The sequence below is a fragment of the Ursus arctos genome, unplaced genomic scaffold (assembly GCF_023065955.2).
Source record: "Ursus arctos isolate Adak ecotype North America unplaced genomic scaffold, UrsArc2.0 scaffold_28, whole genome shotgun sequence".
Classification (NCBI taxonomy): domain Eukaryota; kingdom Metazoa; phylum Chordata; class Mammalia; order Carnivora; family Ursidae; genus Ursus; species Ursus arctos.
Window position 1 is genome coordinate 38077793 of NW_026622963.1, and position 13763 is coordinate 38091555.

Genomic DNA, 13763 nt, shown 5'->3' on the forward strand with positions numbered 1-13763 from the left:
ACAGGCCGGGCGTTTGCTCAGCAACTAGTATGTGTGAAGACCTCAGGACGTGGCACGCGTTACTCCAGGGCCTGTTCCCCATCGTGGAGCTCACGTCCAATGGGGTACGAAGGACAGCAAACGGGCCAGTAAATCTATGTGTCAGTGGTGATGTGTAGCTGAGGAGTAAAGCAGGGACAGGGAGACAAGAGGTGGGGGCGGTGCGGCGGCGCCATCCTGAACGGAGTGGTGAGGGCAGATTTGCAGGTAATGTGACATCCAGCCCCGAAAGGATGGAGGTCACACAGATATCCGGGAGAGGGTGTTCTAGTAGGATGCTGAATGTGCAAAGGCCCTGGGGCAGAGGTATGGCCTCTGCTGTGGAAACAGCACAGGACAGCCACTGACTGCTCTGGCCTGTCCTTTCTGTGCTCAGCCCGTTTGGACTCAATGATAATCAGCTGTTTCGACAGTGACCTCTGGAGTCTGAGACGAGAGACTAACCAGGTCCCCACGTCACCGCTCTCGTTCCACTGGGAGGAGGGCAACGCACCCCAGGCCGCGCACGTGTGTCCAGCATCATGCACACGCCTCGAGGCCAACACCTGCTGTCCCGCACGCTCTCTGTGCACCCCCACGGTCCCCACGAAGCTGCGCGCTCCTTCAGGGCAAAGAAAGAAAGGCACAAGTCTCCACGGGACTCCTGCTTAGCGTTTATTAACCAGAGCGCTGCCTTCCGGAGACACATGGCTCACCACGGGCGCCCAGACTCCAGGCTCCTCCTGTTTCCGCGGAGAACACCACTGCTTACCCGGGGCGGGGGTTTCTGCAAAGTCGCTCAGGGCCTGCCTCCCGCAGACACAGACAGAGCCACGGAGACAAGCCAGACGACGGCTCCCTCCTTCTCCAGAGAGGACGGGACACACAGAAGCCCCACGACCCACACACCCTGGAGCAGAGGGAGCCCCCGTGCCACCCCAGGAGGCCTGGGCACCTGGGGTTCCTCCTACGGCCAGACCACGGGCCCCCCTGACTATACGCTTTTCTCGGTGTTATCCACGTAACACGGTTAGATGCCCTGGGATCGCCGGGCTCAGTGGGCGCCGGCCGCTGGGTACAAGGAGTAAGCAGCTGGGTGCCCCTCCCCTGGTGGTTCTGTTCTGCCCCAGGGTCGCCCTCGGGCCCAGCAGGAGCCTGTGCCGCAGGCGAGCTGCCGCTGCCCAGGGATGGGGGTCTGGGGGTGGGACGGGGACTAGGAGTGCAGCGCCCGCGGACTGGCTCGCTTTTCCGTGAAGAAGCTCTTGAGCAGCAGAACCTGGCTCAAACTGACCACGAACAGCGCGACCGTCTCGCCCACAGACCAGTACGATACCCGGCTGTTGAGGTCTTCGGCCCGGGCACGGTCCTGGGCCTCGCGGAGCCGGTAATGCGTCTGGGAGTCAATCACCGTCTTCAGGGCCTCGTGGATGGTCACACAGGCGGACTCCATCTGGGCAGGGAGAGAGAGGCGGTCACACTCTCCACGGAGACAGGAAGGGAAGAATCCACATGCGGCCACCGCTGCCCTGGGCGGCTCGTGCTGCAGAGAGCGCTACGTGTCTGCACTAAGGGCGTCCGCGGCTTACCCCAGCCTTCGCGGTGAGCCTAACCGGGGCTCAGGGGCGCTAAGGCCCTTGCCCAGCGTCACACAGCAGGCGACAGCATCAGAACCCACACTCAGCGCCTGAATGCAGAGCCTACGCTCTCACACCTGCCCTGTGTTCTCTGACACTCCTGCCTCCCCACGGGCAGGGCCCATGGCCCCCGCCGGTACGGGCGCTGACGGCCTGCTCACCCCTTGGGCTGATGAGCAAACTCAGGCTCAGAAAGGCCGTGTGACTTGCCCGAGGTCACACAGCTAACAAACAGCAGAGAAGGAAATGACAACCGTGTGGGCCTCCGTGTTCTGCCACAATCGCTACAGTGTCCTGTACGTACACACATGGGAACACACGCCAAAGCATATATACATACAAACGTGCATGCTTACACACAGACACTCATGCACAACACACGCTACCCCATGATTTCCTACCTGGTCCAACACTACGCGTGCCAGGCAGAACCCCGAAACCGAGCCAGCACTCCCAGGACACCAGGCCCTAATGCCAGCACCGTCTGCTGCACAGAACCAAAACCGCCCACGACCTGCGGGTATGGGACCAGATCCCTCCCAGAGCCTGGCCAGGGGGTCCCACGCCCTGATCCGCCGGACCTGCCTGCGGGACGGATAACACAGGGGTGTTGTTCAAGGCCGTCACGTGTGTGGATCAGTTGTCAGTGAAGGAGACCTAACACACGCCTGTGGCCCTGAGCTCTCACTCACAGGCAACCTCTACGTGACAAACCTAGAACGTTCTACCCCAACACCACCTTCTCAGGCTGGACAAGCTCACAGAGCGTCTGGGAGACACCTGCCTCGGTCCCTAGACTGCAGCGGTGACCTGTCTGTACAGTAAGCGTCAGAAGCAAGGGGAGACCGCGTCACTGCGCTACCACCTGACTGACCCCCAAGACTCCTGTTCCCTCACAGCCTGAACCGACTCCAGCCAAGAAGCGCTGCTGGCTTACTCGCCCGGCTACGCGCTCTCTACTCTGGGCGGCGTGAGGGAGGACGAGAGCTTCCCCTCAGCCTCGCACTTACGAGGCTGTGTCCTGTCTGCCCGACGACCGGCCCACCTCCCAGGGCCACAGGCTTCCCCCGAACGCGTGGGCAGGCGCCATCCTTCTGGCTCATGGGCAGAGCCACACGGATGGAGCAGTGACAAGGTCACCGCATGGCACGTGGGATTCACAGGGCTCCACGGGGCAGGATCCACGGGAAAGAACAGGCCTGTCTGGGCTTCAGTGGGATCCCCCGAGGGGTACCTGTATCCTGCATTCTCGGCGGCAGCCTGCGCGCCCTGGGGTCTTGGGCCATAATCTCGCACCCGGAGCGGTCGGTGCCAGGCGTCTTTCCCTTCCCCACGTTTGGTAGGTAGCTCGGACCTACAGCTGTTTGATGTTGACAGATGGCCAACTGATCCCAGAAGGGTCCCTGACATCAAGAACTTGATCCCGAAGGGGACTTCCAAGCGCCCACGGGCTTCCGATGACAGAGTCGGTGTTGGAGACGCACCCCCCCGCCCTCCCCCAGCTCCTCCGCCAATGCCTCCAGAGCTCACGAAGGCACAGCCATGGTCACAGAGGGAACGGGGGACTAACCCGGGAAGGACCAGGGAAGTGGCTGCAGTTTGGGGTCAGGCTCAACCCCTGTGGGCCCGTGTCCAGGCCAAATCTAGACACAGCATTTCCGGAAGCCTCCCTCGTGCTCACTTCCGGTCGCTACCCAGGGCACAGGGAGATGTGGGCGGTCACACTGGCCCTGCGTTCACACCACCCACCCATCCCTGCCCGGCCACGATCACTGACGGCCGGGGCTCCGGAGAAGCACCTGGAAGAACGAGGCAAATATTTCAGGTGATGCTGGGTCCTCCTCCGTGGCCCAAACTTCCACAAACGCGTTCATTCACGTGCACGCCGCTGACCGCCTCCTCCGCCCCCAGGCTCTGTGCTGGGCCCGGGGAAGGAGGAGACGAAGCGGTCACAGACACAGTCCTGGATGTCAGCAAAAGGAGAACAGTGTCCCCTGGGTGCAACCCAAGAGGGGCCAGCAGGCAGGTGTGCGGGGTCCTGGGACCGTCCAGGGCACAACTGCTAATCCCGCAGGAGGAGGGGAGACGCTCTTCCCACAGGAAGTGCCCAAGTGGGGGCTAGGCTGAGCCTGGCGGAGGGGCAGGGGAGGGGCAGGCGGGCTAGGCTGAGCCTGGGGTGGGGGTGGGGGGAGTCGGGCAACAGAAGCACAGGTATGGCGCAGGGAGGGCCGCCGGGGTGCAGGGATGTGTGGGAAGAAGCATGAGTAGGCGGAGGCTCACGGTAAAGGCCCCGGGGCGACCCTGTAGGGCAAAGGCTGCGGTCAGCACAGCACGCTCAGAACCCCACTTCACGAGGCCCCCGGTAGCCAGGACACTGCGAGGGGCCAGCGGGAGCCGGTCTGGAGGTGGCTGCGCTCTGTGGGGCACAAGAGCGGACCCAGGTGCTGAGAGGACCCAGCGGCAGACGGGCCATCCCTGAAATCTGGGGCTGGATGGGGACACACACATACACGCGTGTGCATGCGTGTGCACACGTGTGAGCGTAAGTACACGCACACACATTTAGGATGCATAAATACACAAAGACTTGTTTTTAAACATGAGAAAAGGGCTCGTATGGGTTTCCAGGCTAGAAATCCACTCTCAAAGTTTATTTCTGTCCCAAGCTCATGCGGAAACTGTGCGCACTGGGCTCCCCTGACATGGGAGCGCCCTGGGGCCTGGCCTGGGGGCTGGGCAGTGCAGGCTGGCACCCCCAGCCTCCTCCCAGGGCCCAGAATCACTGCAAACGGAGGGAGGGAGGAGGAAGAGGGACAGGGAGGACTCACAAGTCACAGGTGCAGAGGACACGTCAGAGATGCCACGCGAGGCACCCTTTCAAGGCCTGGGTGGGAGGCCACAGGCCAGACACCGGCACCACGGTTCTGGGAACAGAGCCAAGGCGACTTTACAGACTCAGATCAGACCCATGACAGGGGGGGAGGCCAGTTCCCAGAGGGCAACAGGTGCTTACACGGCCTTGCTGGCGTCTACTCGGGACCTGGCGCAGGCCCCCCAGGAGCCCCGAAAGCAACACGTCGCAGGATTCACAGACCCCCAGAAGCATCCCCCTCCTGTAAAAGCAGGCTCCGTCCCACCCACTGGGATCTTCCGCCAGACCCAGTGTCTAAAAGGCACGTCCTTGGCCTGTTACCACACTTCAGTTCGGCAACCCGTCCAGCCTGCGTCCCCCTGAGCAGGAAGCCAGCAGAGCCCTTCCTTCTGGATGAGCGCTGCCTTCCCAGGGCCGAGGGCCCCGCTGGGCGGGAGTGCAGCCTTCTGCTCCGCCAAGACCACAAGCCCCAGCTGCTCTCCAGAGCCCGGGAGCCCCCCAGGGATTCTGGTCACTGCTCCATCATGACTGTCGATCCCTGGAGACACCCTGACCCATCCCCCTCCCAGGACCATCCCCTTCCTCCACTGCCACACCATCTCATCCTGTCTCTACGACCTGGCGACGCTTGGGCCTTCAGCCTGAAAACCCTGGCGAATTCCCCCAGGCCTCGCCGCCTCAGGGCCTCCACTGGCAGGAGAACTTCGTTCTTTACAGACTTCAAGAACTCAAGACAGGGAAGCATGAGCTGACCTTGGAGCAGAGAGAGGAAAACACTGAATCCTCCCCAGACGAGCACTGAGGCAGCCCCGGGCCTCTGGCCTCCGTTGGAAAGCTTCAGCCTCCGCTAGGATCTGCCCAGATTCTCAGGAAGCCCCGAGCACCAGAAGTTCGGCTGCCCTGGGAGCATTCTCCCAGCCCACGCCTCTCCTGGGAGCCTGGTCATGCTGGAACCAGAGCCGGAGACAAGACCCGTAGCCTACAGCCCTGGCCTGGACCTTGGTCACTCTGGATCATGCTTCTTCATCCAAGCGTTGGTTCCAGGGCCAGAAAACATGGCCCCTGAGCCACCACTGAGCTGGAAGAGCTCTGGGGGGACGTGAGAACACCGTGGCCAACAGGGAACCCATGCCGAACAAGGAAAGTAAGGAGCAGAGAAGAAAATGGAAGTGACACCCCTACACTTACACCTGCTGGTCCCTGACTCCCTGGGATCAACTGGTCCCTCCCGAGAACCCTCCAGTAACCCACAGCTCTAAACACCGCGCCCTGTGGCTAACTGGTTTTCAGGGCTGTGCTCCACGCGGAGTTGCCCATGCCAGGGACACGACCACTCATCTCAGACTGTCCCCAGCCAGCACTGTGCACAGACAGCACAAGTGCTCTCCACTGGGGAAAGCTCTCGGGGGCACAGACAGACTCCCACTCAAGGCAGAGGGCTCAGAGGTTCACGGTGGAAAGAAACCCCTCCTTTGAGGCTGGGCAGGAGAACACATGAGGTCTGGCAACATAGGAAGGGAACTGTCATCAGCCTTCCCTACAACAAAATCAAATCCGATTCTAAGGCTCCAGAAAAGAATTTCTCTGTTGCACTGACCGGCCATGCAGCCTTTTCTCTCCCGCTTTCAGCTCAAGCCTTCGGCTCGGCTTCCAGTGAGTTACAAAATCTCCAGCACGGAGACTGTTTCATCAGCGACCACCAGAACTCTCGAGTACAGGTTGTGAAAGCTCCTGCATGGAACCCGCCCGGGCTCGATCTTCCACCAGAGGTCCCACGGCCAGGCTCAGACCCAGTGCTGCCCGGCGGGACGCTCCATGTGTGGCCACTAGCCACCCGCGACACCGAGCACCAGAATTGCTGCTAGAGAGCCAACAAGAAGGGAGTTTTTAATTTAGTTTTAATGCATTTAAATTAAAATAGCCATACGTAGCTAGACCACGATACTGGACAGTGCAGCACTAACGTTCCACCGCGTGGGGACGGCAGACAGACCCACGGCAGAGCCACAGACGCAGCGGGGACCACCTGGAGGCAGCCCAGAAGGTGAGCTGGCCCCGCCCGGAGACTCAGAGGCTCTGGCTTTGGTTCAAGAACAGTGCGGCCACATTAGTCATTCCTGTCTTGCAGGATTCCTTGGGCCCTGCCACTCAGTGATTTGACAAACACTCCGTCCCACGCTCCGGGCACTGGGACGCAGGGAGACGACACGGAAGGCGAGGCTCGGGAAGCTGAGCGCCTGCACGAGAGGCAGGAGCTTTCCTAGCAGGGGGGAGCCTGGTCAGATTATCAGGGACCCCGAGAGCCACGCACGACAGACGACAACCTGCCGGCCCTCCCTGCGTACAGATGCACCACACGGCCATCCGTCAGCAACGAGACACGAGCGCACGTGCTGTGTGTCACTTCTGGGCCAGGACGTTTAGGAGACAGGAGGGGCTTTCTCACTGCCCCCTTCTTCTGCTGGCCAGGGGCAGAGGGCGCCGAAGCCCTGACGGACAGCAGAGAGGTGACAAGAAAGAGAAACCTCCGACTGTTGAGTCAGTCCCTGGAGGAAAGCTGTCCACCAACCTAGATTATCACCCGAGTGAGAAAAAACTTCCATAGTGTTAGGCCATCGACACTTGGAGTATATCTGCTACAGCGGCTCACGTTACCTGAGCGAACGCGCCATACAAAGCAGGCCTACGTCATAAAGACGCAGACATATGGGGCACACCGAGGGGGCCGCGGCAAGGCCCGTCCACAGCGGTGCTGCGTGGAAGACAGAGCCGAACCCAGGAGTTCCAGAGGACAGTACTGCAGGGATCTGGCAACAGTGCAGGGGGCTCAGAAGGGGAAAGTGTCCTTGAGGACTGAATGTGCAAAGAGGTGAAGCTGACCCTGAGCCTTCCAGCCCAGGAGCTGGGGGGGGAGGGTGACACTGAGTATTAGCCGAGACAGTAAGGGAAGAGGAGGAACAGACTGAAGGCTGAGCCGGCCCACGCCGGCCGAGGTCCACTCACCTGGGTGAGAGCTGTGACCCTGTTCCCCATGTCTGGGAGAATGGGGGGCTCGTCGCCCACTTGAAAGTCGAAGTAGACGGTCTTGTGAGAGAAGGTAGAAAACTCATTACTGAAGCAAAACTGATAAACGCCCTTGACCTCGGCCCGGTGCGTGAAGCTGTCATACTGCTTCTTGGTCTCCCGGTAGATGGTGTTCCCCAGGGGGTCCTCCACGTAGCAGTCGACGTCGTAGTGGCCTCCGGTGATGACCTACAACCACAAAGACACCCACAGTCTGCAGTGACCAGCAGGGCAGCCACCGGTACGAAATGCCGACCAGACACTGTGATCAGACTTTACGAACTTTTTCTTTTCATGTAATCTTCACAACTTTTCTGAAGCAGGTGCTAGGACCCTCTCCATTTTACTGGGGACAAGACTGAGGCTGAGAGAGATTCAGGAAATCGGCCATGGTCACGCTGCTTCAAAGTGACAGGGCTAAGATCCGACTGCCTGACTCCCAAAGGTTTTGCTCTGCAAGGGTGCAATGAGCTTGATCCTTCCCATTTTACAGAAGAGACTGAGGCTCCAAGCTCAAGTAGATTGCGGAGTGGGTCTAGTAAATGTTTGTATTATTACCGACTGAATGCAAGAAGGCAAATACAGATCAAAGCATTCATAGAGTCAGTGGCCATCAGAGGTGAGCAGGTCCTTGGGAATTACGTAGTTCAAACTTGCTTTATAAATCTAAGAAAGATGGGCACCCAGCAGAGTCACACAGGTGGTCAATGACTATAACAAAGGTCCATCAAAGGACCCTGTCAAGGAACGGTCAGCATGGCTTACACACCTCCAGCAACAGGGCACTCACCACTGCACAAAGTAAATTCTCCCATCTGTACAAAGAAGAACTTCTGAAGTTTGGAAGCAGATGGAGCCCGTTGACTGTGTCCCTTGATGGGGTAATGAATCACAGGAACCTAGCAGTGACCAGACGACCTCCCAGTCCCCTCCAGCCTCATAATGATCATTGTGTAGTGACTGTCCTAGGCGGGCCCCATTAACCCAGCCACAATTTGTATATCGTGCACAGAGAAGCGTAAGTGGCCAAATCAGCGACCCAGAGGCCATCCCACACCATGCTGTCCCCAGGCACACACCTCTTTCAGGGCTCTGGACAGGGTGGACCCATGGAAGGCCTGCCCTCACTCCTGCCGCCCAGGCCACTTCATCTCCAGAGTGTCCACGAGCAGGCGGCTGACCTGGGGATCCTTCCCACTCAGCCCCCAACCCTAGATCTGCCCACTAACCCTCAGGGGCAGACCCCTCCCCCAAGACCCGCTCCCCAGGGTGTGCCCTGAGGTCTGTGGGGGGAGACTGAACAGCAGAAGCCCGCAGCATATGGCAACAGAGAGCCTTGAAACCACAACCGCTGTGGGCTCACCCCACTCCGGCTGTAGATGGAGAGAAAGGTGGGGAACGAACCCACGAACCCACTCCCTCCCCACTGACATATGTGAGTACACACGGGACAAAGCGATCCCAGAGGTTTGGGACCGGGCGCTGCCGTCCCTTAGAGTCCGGGGCGCGCGGGCGGCCAGTCTGACCGCTGCCCAGGATGCAGGACCCGCCGGCACCCCGGGCCGAGTGCACCTGCGGCGCTACCTCCCCGGCCGACCGGCGTCCGCTCCCGGGCACGCCCGCGCCCCTCGGACCACCGACGAGGGCGCTGCGGGGGCCGGCCTCACCTGGTAATCCAGGGAGAACTTGGCGCCCTGCTCCACGTCCTCGTGGAAGCACTGCTTGGCGCTGTCGGGCAGCTCGAAGGTGAGCTCGGCGCCCCGCAGCCGCTCGGCCCGGAGCAGCAGCAGCAGCAGGAGCAGCAACAGCGGCGGCGGCGCGGAGGCGGAGTGCGCGCCTGCGCGGCCCATGGCGCTCCGGTCCGGTGCGGTCGGGTCCCCGCCGGGGCGGCGGCGGCGGGATGCGGGGCACGCGGGGCGCGGACGTGGCGCGGCGGCGGCGCTTCCGGGAGGGCGGGCGGCCGGGTGCGCAGCCGCGCGCGCGAGGACGCACCCCGCCCCTTCCCCGCTGCGCGTGCGCGCTGGCTGAGCAGGCAGGCCACGCCCCTCCTCCCCGCGGCGCCCTGCTCGACCGGGGGGCACCTCCGTGGGGTGGGGTGGCGTGGGGGCGTCCTCGGCTCAGCGCCAGGGGTCAGCGTCCCTCAGGGTCGGCTCAGGTCCACACGCCCCCCGCCCCACTCCCACCGCCACGAGCCACAGCGGCTGCCGCGGAGGTCCCGCACCAGCACCAGCCGGGAGCACCGGCCCCGGGGCGCAGCAGTGGGCGTGCCCGCACCGCCGGGAGCTGCAGGAACCGAGCTCGGGAACCCAGAGAGCACGCCTCCTTCACCGCCTTCCCATCCCGTGGAGAGCTGACCCAGGCTCGCACGCCCGCGCTCGCGGGAATGCCAACAAGGGTCTCATCACCCGTGGCGACGCACATGTCCTGCGATCAAGACAAGGTGAAGGTTCTCCTGGGATAAAACCCTGTTTCTTTCCCTTTAACTTCTCAAAAGCCCTGAAAGCTGATAAATTGTTTTACTGCTTTATCCATTAGCATTGGCCCAAGAAGATACTAAGTATGATCATTCCTACAGAGTTTTATACTCTATGATCAGGTAGAACGAAGAGAAAAGACCCGGAGTGTGGTCTGGCTACTCAGTAGAGAATGTTTTCAGGACAGAATTATCAGGTGTGTGTCTTGATTTCAGCAAAAACCGTACTGTCCATGTAGACCTCCTCCTGGATGAGAGGGAAGGGACTGCCACCCGCCCGTGGGACCATGCATTCACGTGCTAAGCAATGCAAAAGCAATCCCCACACATAGTGTCGCTGTTAATATTTACTGACTCTGTGCCAGACTCAGAGAAGGGATGTAGGGGTGTGTCCTGAGTCTCTTGCCCCGGGTCTGTGCTTTGAACATTAGTTCTTAGTTCCTGATTTAGGGAAACATGTAAGACGCACCAAGGGAAGAAACGAATGACAGACGCAAGACCGAGATGAGCTTGGCCAGCTGGAGTGCTAAGCTAAGACTAACAAAAAGGAATTTTGCTGGGTTTAACCTTAAGTCCCATGTTTAAGTTCCAGGAAAACACTAGCGTAAGTTCAGAGGCGGGAAGCCTGACTTGGCCGCCGCTCAAGTCAGAGCGTTGGAAGGCTGATTGTTGACAGCAGAACGTCAGACGGGGGAAATGGATGAACTGGAAAAGGAGCCCTGACTAGTGCGGGGCTAATAAAGGACCACGGCCCTGCGTCAGCCCCTGCTGCGGGGAAGGCGTTATTACTGAAGGTGACCCTTGCACGATCAGCAGCAGTGATCAGAGCAGGTACGTTGTACCGGTTCAGGAGGAACGGGATAAAATGGCGGTCACTCGGAGGGGGCCAGTACGGTAAATTGCCAGGAAGGCTTCTCAAACCAGATAAAGTCAAAGGAAATGGGATTTAACCTCAAAGAATAAAATCTAAGGAGGCAGAAAGTGTTAACTTTGAAAGTTTGCGTCGACAGCCATCATGACGGCCACCACTTATTTAGCACCTACTGTGTACCCGCCATAGTGCTAGCTATGTATGCACTTTACGTATTTTGCACTAATTAATCCTCACTAGCAACCGTGCAAAAAAAAATATTTTTTTCCCTTGACAAGAAAGACACAGAAGATGTTTAATGAAATCACATGTCTGCTTCTGTAGGCTTTGGTGTGTGACAGACGACCCGGCGGCTTACACCGACAGTGACTTACAGTTTCTCATGACCGCATCGGTTGGCTGGTGGTTCTCTGGAGCTTGTTCCTGCAGCTGCCTTCAGCTGGAGGGTCTTCTGGGCTGGAGGTCCAAGGTGGTCCTACTCACATGTGTGCCGGCTGATGGGCTGTTGGCTAGAACGCTCAGCCCTCCCTCCATCCTGTGGCTTCTTGCACTGTACGTAATCTCCTTATATGGCAGGCGTGGGGAAGCATCCCAAGACAGACAGGCCAGAAACACCAGGCCCCCCCCCAGAACTACCCTCCAGAATCACTTTTGCCACATTCTGTTAGCCAGAGCACATCCCAAGGCAGCCCAGATTCAAGGTGAAGAATTAGACCCCATCTCTGGATGGGAGGTGCTCTAAGCCACATTCAGAGGCGGAGCGCACTGGGATGGCAGGGATCTGTGGCCGTTAAACAAACTGCCGTAGTGTCCAAACTCACTCAGCTTATTAATGGCGAAGCCAGCAACTGAACCCAGATCGCCTGACTGCTTCCCAGCAAACACAGTGTGTGCACCCGCACCTCCAGCTACGCCTGTCCTGCATGTTGCATCTGCTGTAACTTGGGACAAACCATGAATCCGACAGTGAGGTGCATTTCAACTCAACATAAGAGAGGACTTTCTGGCAATTAGAACTTTCTAAAAATAAATGAGCAGGGGTACTGATTTTTTTTGTCATCATGAAAATATTCAGGGGCACCTGGGTGGCACAGCGGTTAAGCGTCTGCCTTCGGCTCAGGGTGTGATCCCGGCGTTCTGGGATCGAGCCCCACATCAGGCTCTTCCGCTATGAGCCTGCTTCTTCCTCTCCCACTCCCCCTGCTTGTAGTTCCCTCTCTCACTGGCTGTCTCTATCTCTGTCAAATAAATAAATAAAATCTTTAAAAAACAAAATATTCAAGCAGAGACTGGATAACAACCAAGTCATGTGGTGTCCCAAGGAAATGAAAACCTGAGTCTAACTAGATTAAATGATACAAGAATATCTTATTTCATGTAACAGAAAGTTCAGAGGTGATGCGGGCTGCAGGCATAGCATGATCAAGGCTCCAGCCCATTTTCCTCCCAGCTCTACCCTCCTCTGGGCTTTACCCTGAAGACTGTTCTCTCATTGTTGAAAGAGGGTTGTCATACCAAACAAATAAGCTTTGGAACAGCATGTTTAATTGGTCATGTCTAATGGAAGGAAGAGAAATCTTTCAAGCACGGGATGTATGTCCTTTCCTCCAGTCCCGCTGCTCTAGTTAGGCCAGGCGTCCATCTCTGGACCTAAGGCACACACAAAGCCGGTGGTGGTTGGCTCAGGCTGGATCCTTTAGCCAATTGCTGATAAGGACAACGGACTTGTCATGATTAACTCAGACCAATCAGGACTTCCCTTGGAGGGAGCTGGGGCTGGAGCAGCTCTGTGTCGGTCAAAAGAGAGGCGAGGATATTGAGTGACTACATGACAAAATCAGGATCTAACAGAAAGAAGGAGAAGGGAGAAATCAAACCGATAGGCAACCAACAGTGCCTACGGTGGCAAGAAAAAAAAGGATTAAATACTTATTAAATTCTAATGGGCTAATTATAAAGTTAATTTAGACCCTTACCTCTCACCGTATGAGAAATCCTTTTTGCTCCAGAGTCAGGAGTGTCTGTGATTCTGGTCCATCATCCGGGTAAGGCAGAGGAGTCCAGAATAGAGATCCCCGGGGGTCTTCCTCCCCGGGCTGTTGCTTGGAGCTGGTTCACACCTGCAGGACCTGTCATTCCCTCTCCCCTTCTGTTCCTCTTCCTTCCCCTTCCTTCCACACACTGCTGACCGTTTTCTCCAGTGGGTGGCGCTACATTTTTACTGTAGGATTTCAACCCAGCCCCCCACCCTGGTCCACAACCAGCCGGCTGGCTTTGGATCCCAGAATCACCTGCAGCCGAGGATTCCCAGGGAGAACTGTGCACACTCTTCCTGCTGTGGACCTGATCTGGTATGATTACAGCTGCAAAGCAATTACCTCCCTTTTGTTTCCTGAATCTGTTCCTCACTCCTGATGACCTCCCCCCCACCCCCACCCCACACAGACAAATTCCAAGTGTGATGCAGGGTTTTTCCTTCCTACACTGCGCATGCCGAGGGCTGTAGGGCATGGATTGCTATGAATCTCATTTCATTACCATTGAATGTAAGAAGCATCACACCTCTTTATTTTTCTGAAGCAAATTAAAATGGATCTCGCCCCCCCCCACCTTAACAAGGACAATAAGAATGTCCTTCTGGGTCTTGGCGGAGCTGTTCTGGCCCCGGCCCCTCCAGTGCTGGTCTTCAGCAGCGCACAGCATGCGGGCTTACCAGTCATGCTGACCTGTCCGCTGTCTAAGCTGCAGCGTCCCTCAGGGCAAGTGGCTCCGATGCCCTCCTGCCCAGCTTGACCCCCTCCCAGCCTCCCGGGATGCACCATGCAGCCTCTC

The 13763-nt window shown here is 58.3% G+C and overlaps 1 protein-coding gene and 1 long non-coding RNA gene across 2 annotated transcripts; one reads left to right on the forward strand and one right to left on the reverse strand.

The window, feature by feature from the left end:
* Window positions 1-672: 672 nt before the first annotated feature.
* On the reverse strand, window positions 673-9529 carry TMED3 (transmembrane p24 trafficking protein 3). The gene is made up of 3 exons (XM_026510610.4): window positions 9255-9529; window positions 7528-7776; window positions 673-1468 (listed from the first exon to the last, which is right to left on the reverse strand). The coding sequence occupies exons 1-3, from the start codon at window positions 9435-9437 to the stop codon at window positions 1232-1234; spliced, it is 669 nt and encodes a 222-aa protein (XP_026366395.1). The 5' UTR covers window positions 9438-9529; the 3' UTR covers window positions 673-1231.
* Window positions 9530-9636: 107 nt separating this feature from the next.
* Window positions 9637-13126, forward strand: LOC113263789 (uncharacterized). Its single transcript, XR_003319398.4, has 3 exons — window positions 9637-10027; window positions 10647-10891; window positions 11256-13126. It is a non-coding gene; the product is annotated as an uncharacterized LOC113263789 (long non-coding RNA).
* The last annotated feature ends 637 nt before the right edge of the window (window positions 13127-13763 follow it).

Coding starts and splice junctions, on each gene's coding strand:
- TMED3 (XM_026510610.4), bottom strand. CDS start 9,437: ATGGGCCGCGCAGGCGCGCACTCCGCCTCCGCGCCGCCGCCGCTGTTG. Junction 7,777..9,254: donor AGTTCTCCCTGGATTACCAG/GTGAGGCCGGCC, acceptor TTGTGGTTGTAG/GTCATCACCGGAGGCCACTA. Junction 1,469..7,527: donor GGGTCACAGCTCTCACCCAG/GTGAGTGGACCT, acceptor CTCCCTGCCCAG/ATGGAGTCCGCCTGTGTGAC.